This window comes from Staurois parvus, unplaced genomic scaffold, assembly GCF_062004578.1.
Source record: "Staurois parvus isolate SC_StPar_1 unplaced genomic scaffold, SC_StPar_1.0 ptg000287l, whole genome shotgun sequence".
In the NCBI taxonomy this organism is placed as follows: Eukaryota; Metazoa; Chordata; class Amphibia; order Anura; family Ranidae; genus Staurois; species Staurois parvus.
This window is the reverse complement of record NW_028318083.1, coordinates 15,945,212-15,965,145: the sequence shown is the minus strand read 5'-3', so window position 1 is coordinate 15,965,145 and position 19,934 is coordinate 15,945,212. Positions and strand designations below refer to the sequence as shown.

Sequence of the window (19,934 nt, the reverse complement as noted above, 5' to 3'; positions counted from 1 at the left end):
TACATGCACTGTTTATGTTGGACTTTTTTCAAGTGTTGTGATTTATATATCTACATTAGTTTTACTGCGTGATTAATTTATAATTTTGGGTATATTATTTTTGGGATGAGATTGTGGCATATATATATATTTTTTTTCTCTGATTTTTGAAGCACTGTTCAGTTTATTTATATGATTTATCCCCCAGTGCTGGGATCACCTGTTTGTTTTTCACTGATTTTGTATGATCAGTCACTGATTTATGATTTATCCCCCAGTGCTGGGATCACTGATCCTAATTAAGGATCGGGGTAGTTGTGAGCACATTTCTTGTATAAATATATCACATTTGGATATATTTTATGATCACTATTTTTGTTTCACTGTGTTTTGTCACTTTTAGATCCCAGATGGGATCAAGGCACTATTGAGAGATCACTCAGATTAATTGTGATTAGGTCATTATTTTTGTTATTATTGAGTTTTTATATAATTTTATATATGCATTATAATATTTATTTACTAATATTTATTTTTGATTTCTTGAGCTCTACACCATTTATTTAAAATCCTCCAATGGGGACACTGGTTCTGGTGACCCTGGTCTTTAGAGGGATTTTCTCTCACTGCATGTTTTGGCTATGGGACTGGAAGTGAAGGGAACTCTCTATGATAGAACACAGATGGCAAAAAAAAACAAAAACTGACGGGTTATTATGACCTTCTATTACTCTATCCAGAAATGAAAAGAAAAAGTTTTGCTTTTAGTGACACTTTAAACTTTTTCCTCAAAAATGCTAAAGTTGAGAAAAAAGTGCTTCAAAAACTTATTTTCTTCTCCAAAGTGCTAAAGTTCACAACAAATCAGTGCCCAATAACAGTTATGGTGATCAACAACTCCAATGCTCCCGCACCACCACTGGTGTGAACAAAGGCTAAGTCAAGCTTCAGAACCTGTTCACACCATCACAGTCATTTGTGCTTTGTCCCAATGTGGTGCCATGCATTTTGAATGGCACCCCACCTTCTTACAAATGGATGTGGGAGCAGCATACCACAATGCAAGTTAATGCTTTTTAGTGCAATGCATTACAAAAAATAGCACATGCACCTTTTTTGGTGCATTGGAGCCGTTCACACTGGTGCATTGTGGTAAAGCACTGAAAAATGTGTGTTTCTGGCAATGTGTATACCGCATATTAGTTTTATACAAGAATTATACTGGTGACAGTTTGAGCAGCACTTTACAAAATATAGGTAGATAGTACAGTTCCAATACAATTCAATTCAATACAAGAGGGTTAGGAATGCCCCTTACAATCTAAAGATTCATGTTGAATAGTACGATAATGCACTGAGGCCCATTCACAGCAGTGGGCATGTGTTATACTCTGTATAATGTGCGCACACTAATTTGTATGTTTGTAAGGATTGTGCCATGTGTTGTTACAATGCATCATACTGATCATTTTTTTTAACTCCATTGGAATGTCACAAAATAACATGTACTTCATCTGCATGTACCATAGTAGGCTGCGAGGTGGTGTAGTGTGTTGCAACACACTGCATAAATATGCAACCTTTCCTACTTTTTTTTTTTTGTAGTATACACCAACACAGCCCATTGATGTGAACTGAAACAAGAAATTGCCTTGTCTATGCATTGGTATTGAAACAAGGATGACGTTACCTGTGACGAAACACGTAGGGTGGAGCCACACACACACGCTACTGCGCATGCTCGAACAGCCGGTGGCCATTTTGGAAATTGGAAAATTTGGATTTTTTTGCCAATCAATGCCTAATGAAGTTTGCTTACATGTGAGTGCAACCATACTTTAAATAAATGTTGCGATTAAGGTTTTACACTATGTGGAGCGTTCTTTCTTTGCATGTTTTCCACTGAGTCCAAGCCTTATCCTGAATGGTCTAGCTACCCTAATTAAGGTCCATTGTTTGGAAGATCCATTATCTCCTGCGCTCAAGGACTCAGATCAAATAGGCGTTAGTGACAAGCAGCGTGTTGTGTATTCATCCACTGGTGATTAGAGGTTGTGCAGCTCTATCATGAAGCTGGGGACGCTTAATAAAACTGTAGAGGAAAATGAAAGAAAGAGCGCACAAACCTTGCGCATTACCTAACTAAACAGGCTGAATTGCTGTAATACTGACACTCAGTGGCTGAATATCTCCTTGCCATGGGAACTCTGCCATACTGAAGTTTCTATCTGCCAAACCCAGCTCTGATGAAGAAGGGAGCACCCTTCGAAACGCGTTAGCCTATACCCCCCCTTTTTGATTTGCCTGTAACCCTGTTTGGATTATGGTTACTTATGCCTGTTATACAATCATTTTGTGAGTATATTTCCTTATTAATAAAATTAGTCACTATTTATTGAGGTAATGCGCAAGGTTTGTGCGCTCTTTCTTTCATCTTCCATTGTTTGGAAGATCCTTATCTGCTGTTTTGCTGATCTGGAGGAGGATTCGAGTAACTGGCTTTCTAGATTGTTTAACAAAGCGTGATTGACCACTCTTAACAGGGGGTCATGCCTTTCTGGTAAGCCTTCTGTAGTAGTGGTTGGTGACAGGACAACTGTCCTTCACTTTCTTTTGTTTCATCACAGTCTCTGTGTCAGGGATCCCGGGTCCTCGGCGGCGCGCGCATGCGCAGACCGCCGATCCGTCCCAGCCGGCGAGCGCAGAGTCCTCGGCGATCGCGGCGGCCGCGCATGCGCAGTAGCGATCGCGGCCGCACCAATGGGAGAGCAGGGCGCTCTATTTAAAGCTGCCCTGTGCATCTCCAAGTTGCCGCAAGGTCTTGTTCCTGTCTTGTAAGTACGCTTCCTTGTTGCCAAACTCTGCCTGTTCTGTTTATGCTGACCTTCTCCTGCTCTGACCCCGGCTCGTCCCTGACCATCCTTCTGCCTGACCCTCTGTACCGCGCTGCCCGCTACCTGCTGAACCTGGCTTATGACCCCGACCATTCTCCGCTTACTCCCCCTGTACCACGCTGCCCGCACAATACCGACCCGGCTAGTCTGACCTCGCCTACTCCTGATAGTTGACCATCCATCCCGCTCGGATCGGGATCTGTCATCCCATCCATCCAGCTCGGATCGGGATCTGTCATCCCATCCATCCCGCTCGGATCGGGATCTGTCGTCCCCTTCACAGCAGGCTCAACCCGGGCACATACCCTCAGCGGGACCCCTCTGCCACCGCCGGGGGTGCCCAGGGACGCGACCTGGTTTCAGTCTTGCACCAAGTCCATCCCCACCATCAGGGGCCCTGGTGAAAGGCAGACTGGGACTTAGACTCCGCGTCCTGGGAAACCCCGTGCCGTGCACCACTAGAGATCCCGTTGGGCGGAGCCTGAGACTCTGGGACTTTTTTTTTTTTTCTTTTTGGATGGACTATTTTTTGACACATTTTTCACTGTTTTCTTATGATTATTTGTAACTTTTTAAACGCTGCACTTTTATGTATTTATTATGCATTGGTACTGCATGCTTATTCACAAAGGCGCAGAGGCCCATGCATCATATGATTTGCATATTTTTATGTGTCTGGGAGTGATACGTGTTTAGTGTCGTCACTGCCAGCAGCTGCTGCACAGATCTTTAGGCCTGGCCTGGTTCCCGATCACCTGATTTCTGTGAGCCTCTAATTGGCTATCACAGTGTTGACTCATTTTTCATCCCCCCTTTGCTTGTTTCTCATCTTGAATGAAGACAAAGATACATTGTTTCTTTTTCTCCTTGCTAGAGGAGAAAAATGTAAATAAAGAAGAACAGTGTGTGTAAAAAAACACAAACAAAAATAATACTAATAAAAAAATAAAGAAAAATAGGCTAGATCAGGGTTTTCATCTAGGTCAGGGCCAAAATGAGGGTCAAAAGTTGGGGTCAGTATATTTTAGCTTGGATTTAAAAAAAAACAAAAAAACATTTTTTAATCGCTTGCTGTCCGCCCTATAGCAGAAATACAAAGCAGCACGGGTGCACAAAATCAGGTATATATACATAATTTTGCAGTTCTGGGTAGGGGGCGAGCGCCCTACATGTGCCGTCATTCGCAGCCTCAGCTGTCAATTACCAGGTCCCGGACGGTGATTACTCTCTGGCAGCCGGTGATCGCCAAGTATTACCAACGGGTAGAGAGAACTGTATGTAAACAATACAGTTCTCTCCCCTGTCAGCTCCTGCACACTGCTGTATACGGCTCTGCATAGCAGAACCATACAATGCAATGTACTTACACACAGCACATAATGGGAAAAAGCACACAGTTAACCCTTTGATCTCCCCACATGTTAACCCCTTCCTTCCCAGTGCCATTAACACAGTGTCAGTGCTTTTTATTAGCACTGATCACTGTATTGGTGTCACAGAGGATGTCAGTGACACCAAGTCAGTTCCCCCCAGTGTCAGAATGCCCTCCACAGCCCCGCTAAAAGTCGCTGATCGCTGCTATTACTAGTAAAAAAAAAACAAATTTACATTCCACAATATATACTGCCATTTGTAAACGCTATAAATTTCACATAAACCAATTAATTTACACGTATTGGGATTTTTTTTTAGCAAAGACACGTAGCAGAATACATTTTTGCCTAAATTTATGATGAAATTTGATTTTTTAAATTTTTTTACTTAACATGTTTAATAGCAAAAAGTAAAAACAAATTTTCTCAAAATTGCCGGTCTTTTTTTTTTTTTTCATAGTGCAAAAAATAAATGCACAGGCGATCAAATACCACTGAAAGAAAGCTCTATTTGTGTTAGAAAAAGGGCATAAATTTCATTTGGGTGCAGTGTTGCATGACCGCACAATTGTCAGTTAAAATAATGCAGGGCCGTATTGCAAAAAATGGCCTGGTCAGGAAGGGGGGTAAATCCTCTGGAGGGCAAGTGGCTCAAATGAGCACCCATGTAATTTGATGTCAGTAGGATAAAAAAACCAAAATGTGTACTATTATTTCCTACTGTGGGTAAAAACAACAAATAACATACACATATAGGTTAATCTTTGGAAGCAAGTTATAGTAATAGAAAGAAAAATACAGCTAAGGTAAAAAAAATACTATTTTGGGCCAGTTTTCCTTTGATATTAAAAAATCTATATTTTTTAATAATATATCAATATTAAAAAAAAGATATCCGTTACTGTTTACCACTAAGTAAAATCCCACATTTTCCTGAAAGATCAAGGTATAATTCACCAGGGCACACTAAGTATTTGCTATATGTTTTTACCTACACATGTCAAAGTTGCAAAACTGTGTTCAGGTGTTAGGATTTGTTTTACGTTTGTTGTGAAGGGGATAAAAATAAGCACTGTCACTTTTGCTGATTTTTTTTAACATTTAACATAATTTAAGCTTTAAGGAAAGTGTAGTGTGATGGACTCCTGACACCCAAACTGGGTATTTCTACCAAGAAGCTGCTTCCCAAGCTCTGCAACACGAGCCAAGTGACTACAGCTGTAGCTGCCCTAAAGAACTAGGCACCACCAGTTTTTGGAGTATACAAGAACTGCTTTATTAGAGAGACACACTGAATTAATACCATCTGATAACATCTAATCACATTATCACAGACAATGCGCACCTCAGACAGTCCAGTGCCCAGATAGGAATACATTATAAAGCCATATGTTAGCCTGGGTTCACACTTGTGCGGTGCGGCATATCGCATGTAATTCGCACAGGAACCACACCGCGTTCCTGTGCAAATCACATGCAAATGCTGTGCGGCGCGATTTGAGCCATACATTTTGAATGACTCAAATCCCACCGCATCCGCACCTAAAAGGTGCAGGACCCTTTTCTTGATCTACACTACAATCAGATCGCATGGGTATTCACACCCATGAGATCAGATTCTGCACATCGCACTGCATTTTGTGAAACAATATTGGGGTGTTGTTAACATACACACCCGCAGTGGTTCACATGAATGGAGTGCGATTGTGATAAGGTGCGGAATTCCCACAGAAACTGCTGCGAATTCTGCACCGCAAAAAAACTGAAATATCATATGTACTGAAGTATTCAGACCCTTTACTCAGTACTTTGTTGAGCACACCTGGATTGGGGGATTTTCTGCCATTCTTCTTTGCAAATCCTCTCAATCTCTCAGTCAGGTTGGATGGGGACTGTGAGTGAACAGCCATTTTCAGGTCTTTCCAGAGATGAGATTGTTGTCATGTTGGAAGTGTGCTGTGGAACAGGTTTTCATTGATAATATCTCTGTACTTTGCTCCATTCTGTTTTCCCTCAACCCTCATGAATCTCCCAGTCCCTGCTGCTGAAAACCACCTCCACAGCATGATACTGCCACCACCATGCTTTACTGTTGAGATGGTTTTGGCCAGGTGATGAACGGTGCCTGGTTTCCTCCAGACATAACATTTAAAATACACCAGACAGTTAAGTCTTGGTTTCATCAAACCAGAGAATCTTTCTCATAAAATGAGAGTCCTTTTGCAAACTCCAAATGGACTTTCATGTGTGAGAGGCTTCTGTTTATCTACTCTGCCATAAAGCCCAGATCAATGGACGGCTGCAGTGATAGTTGTCCTGCTTGAAACTTTGTCCCATCTCCACACAGGATCTCTGGAGCTCAGTCAAAGTGACCAATCGTGTTCTTGGTCACCTTACTAAGGTCTTTCTCCCCCGACTGCTTAGTTTGGCTGGGCGACCAGCTCTTGGAAGAGTTCAGGTTGTGCTCAACCTCTTCATATATATATATATATATATATATATATATATATATAAAAATATATATAAATATACATACTATATTGCCAAAAGTATCGGGACATCTGCCTTTACGTGCAGATGAACTTTAATGACATCCCAGTCTCAGTCCGTAGGTTTCAATATTGAGCTGGCCCACCCTTTGCAGCTATAACAGCTTCAACTCTAATGGGAAGGCTGTCCACAAGGTTTAGGAGTTTGTCTATGGGAATGTTTGACCATTCTTCCAGAAGCGCATTTGTGAGGTCAGACACTGATGTCAAACCAGAAGGCTTGGCTCACAATCTCCGCTCTAATTCATCCCAAAGGTGTTCTATCGGGTTGAGGTCAGGACTCTGTGTAGGCCAGTCAAGTTCCCCCACCCCAAACTCGCTCATCCATGTCTTTATGGACCTTGCTTTGTGCACTGGTGTGCAGTCATGTTGGAACAGGAAGGGGCCGTCCCCGAACTGTTCCCACATAGTTGGGAGCATGAAATTGTCCAAAATGTCTTGGCATGCTGATGCCTTAAGAGTTCCCTTCACTGGAACTAAGGGGCCAAGCCCAACCCCTGAAAAGCAACCCCACACCATAATCTCCCCTCCACCAAACATTACACTTGGCACAATGCAGTCAGGCAAGTACCGTTCTCCTGGAAACTGTCCATCAGAATGCCAAGCAGAGAAGCGTGATTCATGACTGCAGAGAACACATCTCCACTGCTCTAGTGTCCAGTGGTGGCGTGCTTTACACCACTGCATCAAAGGCTTTGCATTGCGCTTGGTGATGTAAGGCTTGGATGCAGCTGCTTGGCCATGGAAACCCATTTCATGAAGCTCTCTATGCACTGTTGTTGAGCTAATCTGAAGGTCACACAAAGTTTGGGGGTCTTTAGCTATTGACTCTGCAGACATTTGGAGACTTCTGCAAACTGTGCGCTTCAGCATGCACTAACCCTGCTCTGTCATTTCACATGATCTACCACTTTGTGGCTGAGTTGCTGTTCCCAGTTGCTTCCACTTTGTTATAATACCACTAACAGTTGATTGTGGAATATTTAGTAGCAAGGAAATTTCACGGACGGACTTATTGCACAGGTGGCAACCTATCACAGTACCACTCTTGAATTCACTGAGCTCCTGAGAGTGATGCAGGCCATAGATGGGCCGATTTTTTGCCCGAAAATAAAATCGGACGATTTTCGGATCGTTAGTGGGCTAATTGTTCGGCCGTTTTTCGGTATTTTGGCAGATTTTTTTTCGGTAAAGTTGGAAAAAAATCGGCCGATTTTGCAGATCGGACGATTTTCGTGGCAATTATGGGCAAATCGGCCGATCTTTTTACCGATAAAAAAATCTGCGCATGAGCAGTGACCTGCAAGAGGAAGACAAAAAGAAGAAGAAAAGAAGAAGAGGATGAAGAAGAAGAAGAAGAGGCTGAAAAAGAAGAAGAGGATGAAGAAGAAGAGGAAGAAGAGGATGAAGAAGAGGAAGAAGAAGAGGACGAAGAAGAAGAGGATGAAGAAGAAGAGGATGAAGAAGAGGATGAAGAAGAAGAGGATGAAGAAGAGGATGAAGAAGCAGAAGAGGATGAAGAAGAGGAAGAAGAAGTAGAAGAGGATGAAGAAGAGGATGAAGAAGAAGAGGAAGAAGAAGAAGAGGAAGAAGAAGAGGAAGAAGAAGAAGAGGAAGAAGAAGAAGAAGAAGAGGATGAAGAAGAAGAAGAGGATGAAGAAGAAGATGATGAAGAAGAAGAGGAGGAGGAGGAGGAGGAGGAAGAGGATGAAGAAGAAGAAGAAGAGGATGAAGAAGAAGAAGAGGATGAAGAAGAAGAAGAAGAGGAAAATGAAGAAGAGGATGAAGAAGAAGAAGAAGAGGATGAAGAAGAGGATGAAGATGAAGAAGCAGAAGAAGATGAAGAAGAAGAGGATGAGGATGAAGAAGACGATGAGGATGAAGAAGAGGAAGATGAAGAAGAAGAAGAGGATGACGAAGAAGAAGAGGATGAAGATGAAGAAGAGGATGAAGAAGAACAAGAGGAAGAGGAAGAAGAGGAAGAGGAAGAAGAGGAAGAGGAAGAAGAAGAAGAGGAAGAGGAAGAAGAGGAAGAAGAGGAAGAGGAAGAGGAAGAAGAAGAAGAGGAAGAGGAACAAGAGGAAGAGGAAGAAGAGGAAGAGGAAGAAGAAGAGGAAGAAGAAGAGGAAGAAGAGGAAGAGGAAGAAGAAGAGGAAGAAGAAGAGGATGATGAAGAGGATGAAGAAGAGGATGAGGATGAAGAAGAGGATGAGGAAGAAGAAGAAGAGGAAGAAGAAGAAGAGGAAGAGGAGGAAGAGGAAGAGGAAGAAGAAGAAGAAGAAGAGGAAGAGGAAGAGGAAGAAGAAGAAGAAGAAGAATTCCAGTCCGGCAAAAAGTGTCCCTGCAGAGAGCTCCGCTATTTCTTTGACAGTTCCTTGACATTTATAGCAGTTGCAACAATGTATCTATTTGTTTCCAAATAAAAACATCTGTATCCTAAATGGATACAAATAGATCTTCTATACCACTGGTATAGAAACCCCCTGATGAAGCCACGTGATCAGTGGCGTAACGCGTAGGGGTGGGGCTGCAACGTCACTCGGAGAAAGCCGGATTGTTTGACAGACGGCGGGTGCATGACTCAACGGTCGGCGGAGGACTCGTTACATACAAATTGCCTTATATTGAAAACAGCAAATGTGAGTGAACCATTTGGAAGCAATAAAGCAGAAATTTTTAAAAAGGATAAAACACTATGTTTGGTAATTTGTCCCCACATATGGAGAAACGCATGGAGAGGAGAGCATAAGGGGATTGGAATTTTCGTAAGGAGTGATTAATCCCGGAAGGGTTAATCAATGGTAAAGGATATCCACATTCCATAATCTATAAAGGAGAAATCTCATCTAAGCAGGTTCCATAGGAGGTGAACCACAAGCGCATATAGCCTAATTGCAGGCAGATAAGGAGGTGAGCATACATCTGCACTAATTAGAGGATTCACAAAGAGTCACGGATTCATATACAGTCACGGATTCACAAAAAGTCACCGATTCAAGATTAAATCAAGCACAGAGTCACTGTATTATAAGGACATTATTATATATATTTTTCACACATTTATTAATTTGTAGTACACATATATATATATTTTTTTGATATTATATATATATATTTTTTATCATATATATTTTTTAAAATTTTTTTCTTCTTTTTTTTTCACTAATCATGGTGTATTATTGATTTGTTATCACGTTTATGCTATAACATCATGTACTTTTGAAGAGTGTATTAGTATTCACATTTAGTTATTTTTCATATAAGTGATTGTTATATTAAGATTTTTTGAGTAATTGTATACACATGTGCTTTTTCATATTTTTTATATATTTTTTTTGTTAATTAGACTATTTGATCATACATTATTAATTTTGGGTGCTATTAAGGGACCAGTGGTATAGAAGAGATACTTATTAATAGGAGCGCAACACAATATGGAAAATTAATTTTATGTACACAGTGGTAGTTGTGTGTTGGGTGTGTGCGATCCAGATATACTTGAGACATACTGTGTCCATATTGGCGTCTTGGGGGGTAGTTATTTGGTGGATACAACTTGGCTCGCAAGTCATATAGATATCGGCTCATAGTGATACAAATAGATACAATGTTGCAGCCGCTATAAATGTCAAAGAACTGTCAAAGAAATAGTGGAGCTCTCTGCAGGGACACTTTTTGCTGGCTGTAGACGGGATGAAAATCAGCCGATTTTTTTTACCGTTCCTAGTAACGTCGGCCGCTTGAACGACCGATTTTTCATTTTTTAAAGAAAAATCGGCCGATTTTCTACCCATCTATGGCCTGCATGACCCATTCTTTCACAAATGTTTGTAGAAGCAGTCTGCATGCCTAGGTGATGATTTTATACACCTGTGGCCAGGGAGGTGATTGGGACTCCTGAATCCAATGATTTGGAGGGGTGGCATAATACTTTTGGCAATATAGTGTCTGTGTATATATATATTTTTTTTATGTTTTTATTTTTTTTTAATACAATGTATGTAAAAAATGTGTCCCGCCCTAATGTCTGTCGTTAACATGGTTGTAGGAGTGAGGTGAGCGGAATCCCAGCCTTCTTTTCTCCTGTGTACTTCCCTTGTGCTAGAAGGAGAATACCCGATGATAGAAAACACTTCCCATTAGAAAGCCATGGCCCTTCACATCGCATCTATACATTGGTGTTTCGCATTTCCAGTCGGTGTGTCCGCAGGTCGCATACCGTAGAGAGGGAGGGGCGGAGTCTGGACACGTGGGTAAACTCGCATGGTGTCAGTGGTGGAAAGTTTGGAGCGAAGCCTGGCAGCTGTGTGCTGAGTCTGGATCGGAGGAATCGGTGCTGACCGGAAGAGCCGTAGATTAGTCGGGTGAGTGTGAGAGGAGGGTGGGTATGGCTGTGCAGAGCTGATGGCTGACACTTCCTGTTCCCGCCGTGTGGATGGCAGAGAGCCTGTGTGTCTTCTCTGCTACGTAGTTGTCATCAAAGTCCAGGTTACCCTGACAGCTCCCTTTAGGGGTTCTCCTGGTGAGCAGTACTGGTCAGGTGGTGAAGGGACATCTTCCTTCCCCTGTGGGGCTCATACACACAGGGGCCCATTTGTAGTAGTTGACGTCGAACCTCTATCTTCTAGAGCAGGGATTCTAGTCTGGGGGGGGCATCTCTTGCTGTCGGGGTTCCACCCCATGTCCTTTATTTTGCACAGCACCATGTGTTCTCTTGGTCCAGACCGGCTGCCATGGAAAGGTGTCTGTAATCATTAAAATACGGCATCTGTTGTGTATTGAGCTTTCATTCTGCCCACCACATAACATATTGTACTGTATTATGTCCGTGCTCACCAGACCCCATCACACTGTAATGTCACATAGCAACCAGCAAGACCATACACTGCATAACACCTTGTCACCTGGGAAACCGTTTCTGCTGTCAGGTGATTGTATGACCATTATTCAGCCATCCGCATTCGCTGTAATGTGAGCCCCTGCCCGCCCCCCTCATATTTTGTCTCCTGCATCCCCCATAATGTGAGGTTCCCTCATTCCATCACCAGCATCCCCCGTAATGTGTGGCCCCCCATATTCAGTCACCAGCATCCTCTGTAATGTGAGATTCCATCACCAGCATCCCCCATAATGTGTGGCCCCCCCATATTCAGTCACCAACATCCCCTGTAATGTGTGGCCCCCCATATTCAGTCACCAGCATCCCCTGTAATGTGAGGTCCTCAGATATTCAGTTATCAGGATCCCAGTCTCATGTGAGGTCCCACATATTCATTCACCAGCATCCACTGTGAGGCCCCCCATATTCATTCACTAGCATTCCCTGTAATGTGAGGCCCCCCCATATTCAGTCACTAGCATCTCCCGTAATGTAAGGTCCTCGCCAGGGTGGATAAAAATCAATGATTTTTTTTAAATTTAAATCGGATTTTTTTAAATAAAATGCTTTTTGAGGAAAATATATTACCATCCAAAGGTTATTCCATCATGAAATAAAGATTAGTTTTTTTTATTATATAGAATAAGGCTGTATATGTTTAATTTTTTTGGTAAATAAGTTCCATGAATCCATTCACAATGTCATGCTCTTCCAGAGGTTTTGTAAGATTATTGGGCAGTTTCTCTGCCTACAAGATATTATCACAGATGCTTGGTTTACTTTTGCAGTTCTCAAAACTGAATTTGACTCAGCGGAGATCACATGCCTCTTCACAGCAAAAATGTTATAACATGAACAGAGTTAAGAAAAAGACCTTAATCCTAACTTCTACAAACCTATGAATACAGAATCAACCCCTTCAGTGCTAAGTTTCAAGAAGTTCAGTGAAAGGAAAACAGAATAGAAACAATATTTTTCTGATTGTTTGGAGTGGAATAGATCTGCACAAGAAGAAAGTGAAACTAAGTGTGAGGAGGAAGGGGCTGACAGTCTAAGTTTCTTCAAAAAATATATATATTTTGTTTAGCCAAATTTAGTTACCAAACATGGATGTTTGTTTAAGCAAATAACATATGCTGGAATGTTATTGTTTCAGTTGAATAAATCTATTTAAATTGTTATTATTAAGGTAATGATTATTTTTCTCCTTCCTAAGTACAACAGAAAAGTTGTCCAAATATGAATGATTAACCTATTAAACTGGGGATAAAAAAACTAATATGAAAAGTTGTTCTATAAATCTTCATCTACTTGCATATTAATGTTATACCAGCAAGAATTAGTCTTTATGTAGAAAACTAGGATTTAAATCAAGCCTTACTGACTAGTGATTTAAATCGTGATTTAAATCAGTTTGATTTAAATCAAATCCACCCTGGTCCTCGCATATTCAGTTATCAGGATCCCAGTCTCATGTGGGGTCCCACATATTCATTAACCAGCATCCACTGTAATGTGAGGTCCCCCCATATTCACCAGCATCCCCTTTAATGTGAGGTCCCCCCATATTCATTCACCAACATCTTCTGTAATGTGAGGTCCCCCCATATTCATTCACCAACATCCTCTGTAAAGTGAGGTTCCTCCATATTCCGGCACCAGCATCCTCTGTAATGTGAGGTGACCCCCATATTAATTCACCAGTATCTCCTTTAATGTGAGGTCCCCCCCATATTCATTCACCAACATCCTCTGTAATGTGAGGTTCCTCCACATTCAGTCACCAGCATCCCCCATAATGTGAAGTCCCCTAATATTCCATCAACAGCATCCCCTGTAATGTGAGGTTCCCTCATTCAGTCCTCAACATTCCCCATAATGTGAGGTCCCTTCATATAAGTGCTGAGCAACTGTTGGTGCTATATAAATACTGTATTCTAATAATAATAATTCCGCTACCAGCATCCCCTGTAATGTGAGGTCCCTCCATATTCAGCCACCAGCATCCCCCGTAATGTGAGGTCCCTCCATATTCAGCCACCAGCATCCCCCGTAATGTGAGGTCCCTCCATATTCAGCCACCAGCATCCCCCGTAATGTGAGGTCCCTCCATATTCAGCCACCAGCATCCCCCGTAATGTGAGGTCCCTCCATATTCAGCCACCAGCATCCCTCGTAATGTGAGGTCCCCTCATTGTTGCCAGAATCCCCTATAATGAGAAGTCCCCCATACTCAGTCACCAGCTTCCCCTGTAATATGAGGTCCCCTCATATTCATCCCCCAGCAACCTCTGTTAAAGCCCCCTCATATTCAGCCACCTTTCCCCTCTGGAGCTTGTCTCGACTTTTTGTTTTTTCTTTATTTTTCTTCCTATGGCACTTAACAGCTTTCATTACTCCCTGTAACATCATCACCAGGCTTACATAAATCTTCCAGGGTTCAGTGAGAACAGATTTTATTGATGTAGACATGTCCCTTGAACTACTTCTACCAAGAGGCCTTTCCCTGCACATTGTGTGTGGATAGGCTAAGCCAGCATTTTTTTGCTAGAAAAGAAATCAATGTATGTGAAGGAGGGCAGAGAGGGGCAGAGAAGAGGAGTTCTGTAGTCCATCAGGCAGGGCTGAGCACACTGGTTGGGATTTCAGAGCAGCAAAGGCACTGTGTTTTCAGCTTAAAGAGAAAGTTAGGAACTCCCCAGATTTCTGCAAATCACTAGTCTAGTTATTTTCTGTACTTGCAGTGCTTTTAACAGTATAGTAAATCGTATTTACTTGTTTTGAAATTTATTTTTATTTATTTTTTTTACATTTCTTCAGCTGCTTCCTGGTTTTCTGGCTTAGGCAAATGATGTCATACATCCCAGGAATCAGGAGGGGAGCAGGGGTTTTATCAGCTAAGGGCAAACAGATCCCAGGAAATGAATGTTACATGAATCGCCTGCTCTTACAGGAGGTCGCAATGGCCAGAAATGATATGGGGTGATTTCTCAGGGGAAAAATAGAGCACAAAGACAGGGATGGAAGGGTAGTTTGCTTTGAATATTAACCACTTGCCTACCAGGCACTTTTACCTTTTACCCCCTTCCTGCCCAGGCTAGTTTTCAGCTTTCAGCGCTGTCGCAAATTGACAATTGCGCAGTCATGCAACACTGTACCCATATGAAATGTTTATCTTTTTTTTTTTTTACATATAGAGCTTTCTTTTGGTGGTATTTAATCACCACTGGGTTTTTTATTTTTTGCTAAACAAACTAAAAAAAGACTGAACATTTTGAAAAAAAGTTTTCTTTTATAAAATGTTGTAACTAAGTAATTTTTCTCCTTCACTGATGTGTGCTAATGAGGTGGCACTGATAAGCGGCACTGATGGGCAGCTCTGATGGGCACTGATATGTGGCAATTATAGGCACTGACGGGGCTACACTGATCATCATGGCAGTGATCATCAGTGTAAATGTCCCTTCTGAGAATGCTGCTTATCGACTCTCCTCACGCACTGTGGTTTTTGTACAGAGCAGCCCAGATCCTCTTCTTTTTGGGTCCCTGGCAGCACTCCTGGCTCCTCCCTGTTGAGCAGTGCCCCCAGGGAAGCTGCTCGCCCTGGGGGCACCTATGCGTGCTTGTCCCCAAACTGCTGCTCTATGCGTCCATAAGAGAAACAGTGCCGCGGCTCGGCCCCGCCTCACACTGCTTATTGGCTCACTGGCTGTGATTGTCAGCAGTGGGAGCCAACAGGCTAAGCCAATTGGGAGAAAGAGTCCCCAGACAGCAGAAGCTGTAGAGAACGTCGCTGGATCGGGGGGGGGGGGGGGGGGTTGCTGCTGCATATGGAAGGTTTTTTTTACCTTCAGGCATCGAATGCCTGAAGGTAAAAAACCTTGAACCTTTAGAACCACTTTAAATTCAGATGCTGGCCAGCAGCCAGGGGACATCTAGTATCGCAAAACAAGTACCACAGGGGAAATCCTTGGATTGAATGTGAATATTGCAACACAAGCCAATCTTGTTCTTTTTCTCGCCTAATGAGCAGTTTATCTTGTCTTGCATTCTGCTTGAAATGTGAGTGCTTTCTGAGACACAACAGGGCCCAGAGCAGATTGTAGTAAATACTGTAGTGTCCATCTTCCAGTGATATCCACTCTCCATTATAAATTCTCTTGGTGATCTGCCTATGCTTCCTCTCACTATCCAAATATATTTTAACTTCTATGTGCTTTGAATGGCACATGTTAATTATTTTGTCTTGAGCAGGATATTTATGTTGTTGGATTTTATTTACTGATGTTTTTTTTCTTTTTGCAATGTAGATACAGTGTGAAGGTGACCTACAAGGCTTACTGTAAGTGCTGTACAAATAAACTAATGTATTATATATAATAAACTGTACTGACAATGTTTTTTACAGTTCATATTTATCTGTATTTTTACAGAACATGCCTGCTTCTTGTGAATCATTAATTGATGACATTGAAGACATGGTCTCAGCAGCAGACCCTACACCACATGATCGGCAGTCTGCAAGACAGAATGTTGTTCCCAGGGTCCGGAAGAGAAACCAAAACAAAACTGAAGAGCCCCCTCCAAGGGACAGGTAGTTATTATAATGCTGATTGCTTAATATTTTAATTGCAAAGCTCAATATTCAAAATTTTTGAGATTTGGGTTAGACCCCCTGTCAAATTTTATAGCTGTCTCTATCCTTGCTGTGGAGATTCACCAATATTACAGAGGCCGAAAGTGAGAAGAAATCTCATCTATTGGAGTTGTAATTAGAGTAAGAGGTGAGGAAATAATCTCCAGTGGAAACACCTGTTCCTATGACGACTTTCTAACAATTTAATTCACATTGGATAAGTTTTATTTCCTATTGCATCTCCAGGACAGGAAGTGAAGGGAAATCTCCCCAGTTTTTCATTGGTAGAAAAAGGTTACTTGATCGGGTTTCAAACCTAATCTAAAACTTGTAAACATTTTTTTTTATTTACACTTCAAGAAGTATGTTTTGTAGTTGGTAAGGCTGAATACAGACACCAGTCCATCTAGTTCAGCTACACAGTTTAAGGTTGAACCATTTCTCTAATTTCATTGATTGGCTTTCTTAAGCTCCCTGAACCTGAATAGTTTCTCAACTATACAATCACCGTTGAGGTCTTTGTATATTGCTTTCATATCTCCTCTCAAGCATCTGTTCTCCAGGGAGAATAAGTTTAATCATGCTTGTTGTTCCTCATAACTGAGGTCCTCCTGTCCCCTAATTAGCGGTGTTGCCGTTCTCTGGACTCTCTCCAGTTCCACCATATTCTTCCAGAGAATTGGTGACCAAAACTGAACAGCATATTCAAGATATTGCCAGACCAGAGTCTTTGTAAAATGATTTAACTCTATTAAAAACAAAGTCTGTTCTTTAAAGGATAAGTTCATCTTTTACTAAATAAATAATCCATGCACATTTTTTTGCAGGTTAAAAAAAATGCATTTATTATTTTTATTCCAGGAGCCTGGAAACCATTGCACCAGCGATCAGATTGCTGGTGCCATGCAGGTCTTCTGCAGGCCTGTCAGTATTTATGTTTGCCCGTACGGGATGTATTTTTATATTGTTACCACTGTTTAACACACAAAGACTTTTTCATATCAACATTTAAAAATTTGATCTCTGTGATCAAGGGGTTTAATTTGATTGTAGTATAAATACACATGTATCTTGAAGGTCTAGTTTCTGGCAAGTCGCTGTTGTGGCTTAAGGTGGCACTATACTTGCCTTGAATCCAGCAATGCGCCGTTCCTGAAACTCCCCGCTGGCTGATGACTTCTTTGAACGGCCATCTTCAGAATCTCGGTTGCCAGCTGGGCCAAGATGATGTCATTCCTGTGCAGGATTTCCATCAGCTTCGGCATTGGTGAACTTACACAGGGGCAGACAGGTAGGTAAGTAGCTTTAATGCAGAAAAGACAAAGCATGTCTCGTCTAAATTTAAAATATTCTGCCTTTCCCATTTTTATATTGTAGCCGCTCGATTGCTATTACAAGCATGTGCCTTCCACAGCTTTAATGGTATCTTGAGTCCTGATTGGTCAGCCAGCAGCTTTGTTTGGCTCCATTAAATAGTATCCTTGAAGCGATGACCTGACATCCCTTCTGGTTTACTCGGAAATACACGGCTCCATTTTAAAAAAAAAAAAAAAAAAAAAAAATGGCATTCAATCACACTGATCTTGGTGTGATTGCATGCTTTTAAGGGCAGAGGTAGGGTTTGGGGTCTTATTAACCCCTGATCCCTTCATTAAGAGTACCTGTCACAGGCCCATTGCTGTCACAAGAGATTTTTCCATTTTTTGTGAGAGCAATAAAAGTAATAAGAAAAATTTTTTCAAAGCGACAGTGTTGTCCCACATGTGAGGTATCACCGCAAACACCAGACCATAGGCAGTAATTATAGCTTTAAATCTCCTCCTGTAAATCTAAAGTGGTAACCTGTAAAGGCATTTAAGGCGTCACCTATGGATAGTAAAATTTACAACCAAAACCTTTATTCAAAGAAGTGTTTTTTTTTTTTTTTAACCCAAAAAATTGCGTTTGAAAAACCGCTGCGCAAATACCGTATGACATATAAGATTGCAAAACTCACCAATTTATTCTCTTGGGCATTTGCTTTAAAAAGAATATATAACATTTTGGGATTCTAAGCAATTTTGTAGCAAAAAAACAAAAAACAGATTGTAACATGTAAACGAAAAGGCCTGGTCTTTAACCGCTTCCCGACTGCCCTATAGCAGAAATACTGCTACAGGGCGGCACGTTTGTGCAAAATCACGTGTGTGTGTGTGTGTGTGTGTGTGTGTGTGTGTGTGTGTGTGTATGTGTGTGATTTTGCACTTCCGGGTAGGGGGCACGCACGCTGCCATTCGTGGCTGTCAATCACCGGGTCCTGGCTGGTGATTACCGACTATCAGCAACGGCCTAAATATATGACTAAATCAGATTTAAATTTTTATTTTTTTTTTACTGGACATGTTTTAACTGCTTCCACGCTGCCCTATAGTAGAAATATGAGTATTTCTACTATACTATAGTAAGTATGAGAGTATAATGTGTGTTATGCATTTCGATGACAACACACTCTGTCGTCCTCAGGGTGACCTTGAATTTGACCGGCTGCAGAAAATTTGGCCCCTCATAAATCACCTTAACCAAAAATTTGCAGATGTCTATTCTCCCCAGCAAAACATCTGCGTTGATGAGTCCCTCATTCATTTTTCTGGCCGCCTTGCATTCAAACAGTTTCTCCCCAGCAAGCGTGCCAAGATGTATAAGACCTGTGAAAGGGCAACAGGCTATACATATGTTTTGGATTTACGAGAGAAAAGACTACATGGGGAGCAGTGGCAAGATGGTTGGGACTTGGTATCATCCTTTTTCCATATGGGGTACCACTTGTACGTGGACTATTTTTATTCAAGCGTGCCACTCTTTAGACATTTGGACAGTCTTGGAATTGGCACATGTGGCACTGTGCGACTGAAGTTTGCCACTGAACATCTGAATGATGCAGAGGATGACTAGTTGAAAGTGTTGTGGTCAAATAAGACCAAAATCGAGCTCTTTGGCATCAACTCAACTTGCTGTGTTTGGAGGAGGAGGAATGACCCCAAGAACACCATCCTAACTATCAAACATGGTAGTGGAAACATTCTGCTTTGGGGGGACAGGATAACTGCACCGCATCAAAGGGACGATGGATGGGGCAATGTACCGTCAAATCTTGGGTGAGAACATTCTTCCCTCAACCAGGGCATTGAAAATGGGTCGTGGATGGGTGTTCCAGCATGACAATGACCCAAAACACACGGCCAAGGCAACAAAGGAGTGGCTCAAGAAGAAGCACATTAAGGTCCTGGAGTGGCCTAGCCAGTCTCCAGAGCTTAATCCGTTTGAAAATCTGTGGAGGGAGCTGAAATTTCAAGTTGCCAATTGTCCGCTACCAAACCTTGGAAAGGATCTGCCAAGAGGAGTGGGCCAAAATCCTTCCTGAGATGTGTGCAAACCTGGTGGCCAACTACAGGAAATGTTTGACCTCTGTGATTGCCAACAAGGGATTTGCCACCAAGTACTAAGTCATGTTTTGTGAAGTGGATCGATTACCTATTTCCCTCATGAACATGCAATTCCGTGCATAATTTGTTGGACATGCATTTCTTTTGAATTTTTTGTTGCTATTCTGTCTGTGTTACAATACGCCTATCATTTGATTTTTAG

General features: G+C 41.8%; 1 protein-coding gene across 3 annotated transcripts in view; it reads left to right on the top strand.

Annotated features, from left to right (window-relative positions):
- Nucleotides 1-11,011: 11,011 nt before the first annotated feature.
- CDKAL1 (CDKAL1 threonylcarbamoyladenosine tRNA methylthiotransferase) overlaps nt 11,012-19,934 on the top strand; it is a 951,890-nt gene continuing 942,967 nt past the window's right edge. For 2 of the 3 annotated variants that reach the window (XM_089682258.1, XM_089682260.1), the window contains exons 1-3: nt 11,012-11,159; nt 15,985-16,016; nt 16,108-16,268. In XM_089682258.1, coding sequence (XP_089538384.1) covers nt 16,111-16,268 — 158 coding nt within the window. In that variant the 5' untranslated portion in view covers nt 11,012-11,159; nt 15,985-16,016; nt 16,108-16,110. The remainder of the gene's footprint in view (nt 11,160-15,984; nt 16,017-16,107; nt 16,269-19,934) is intronic. The other variant, XM_089682259.1, reaches the window with a different exon arrangement.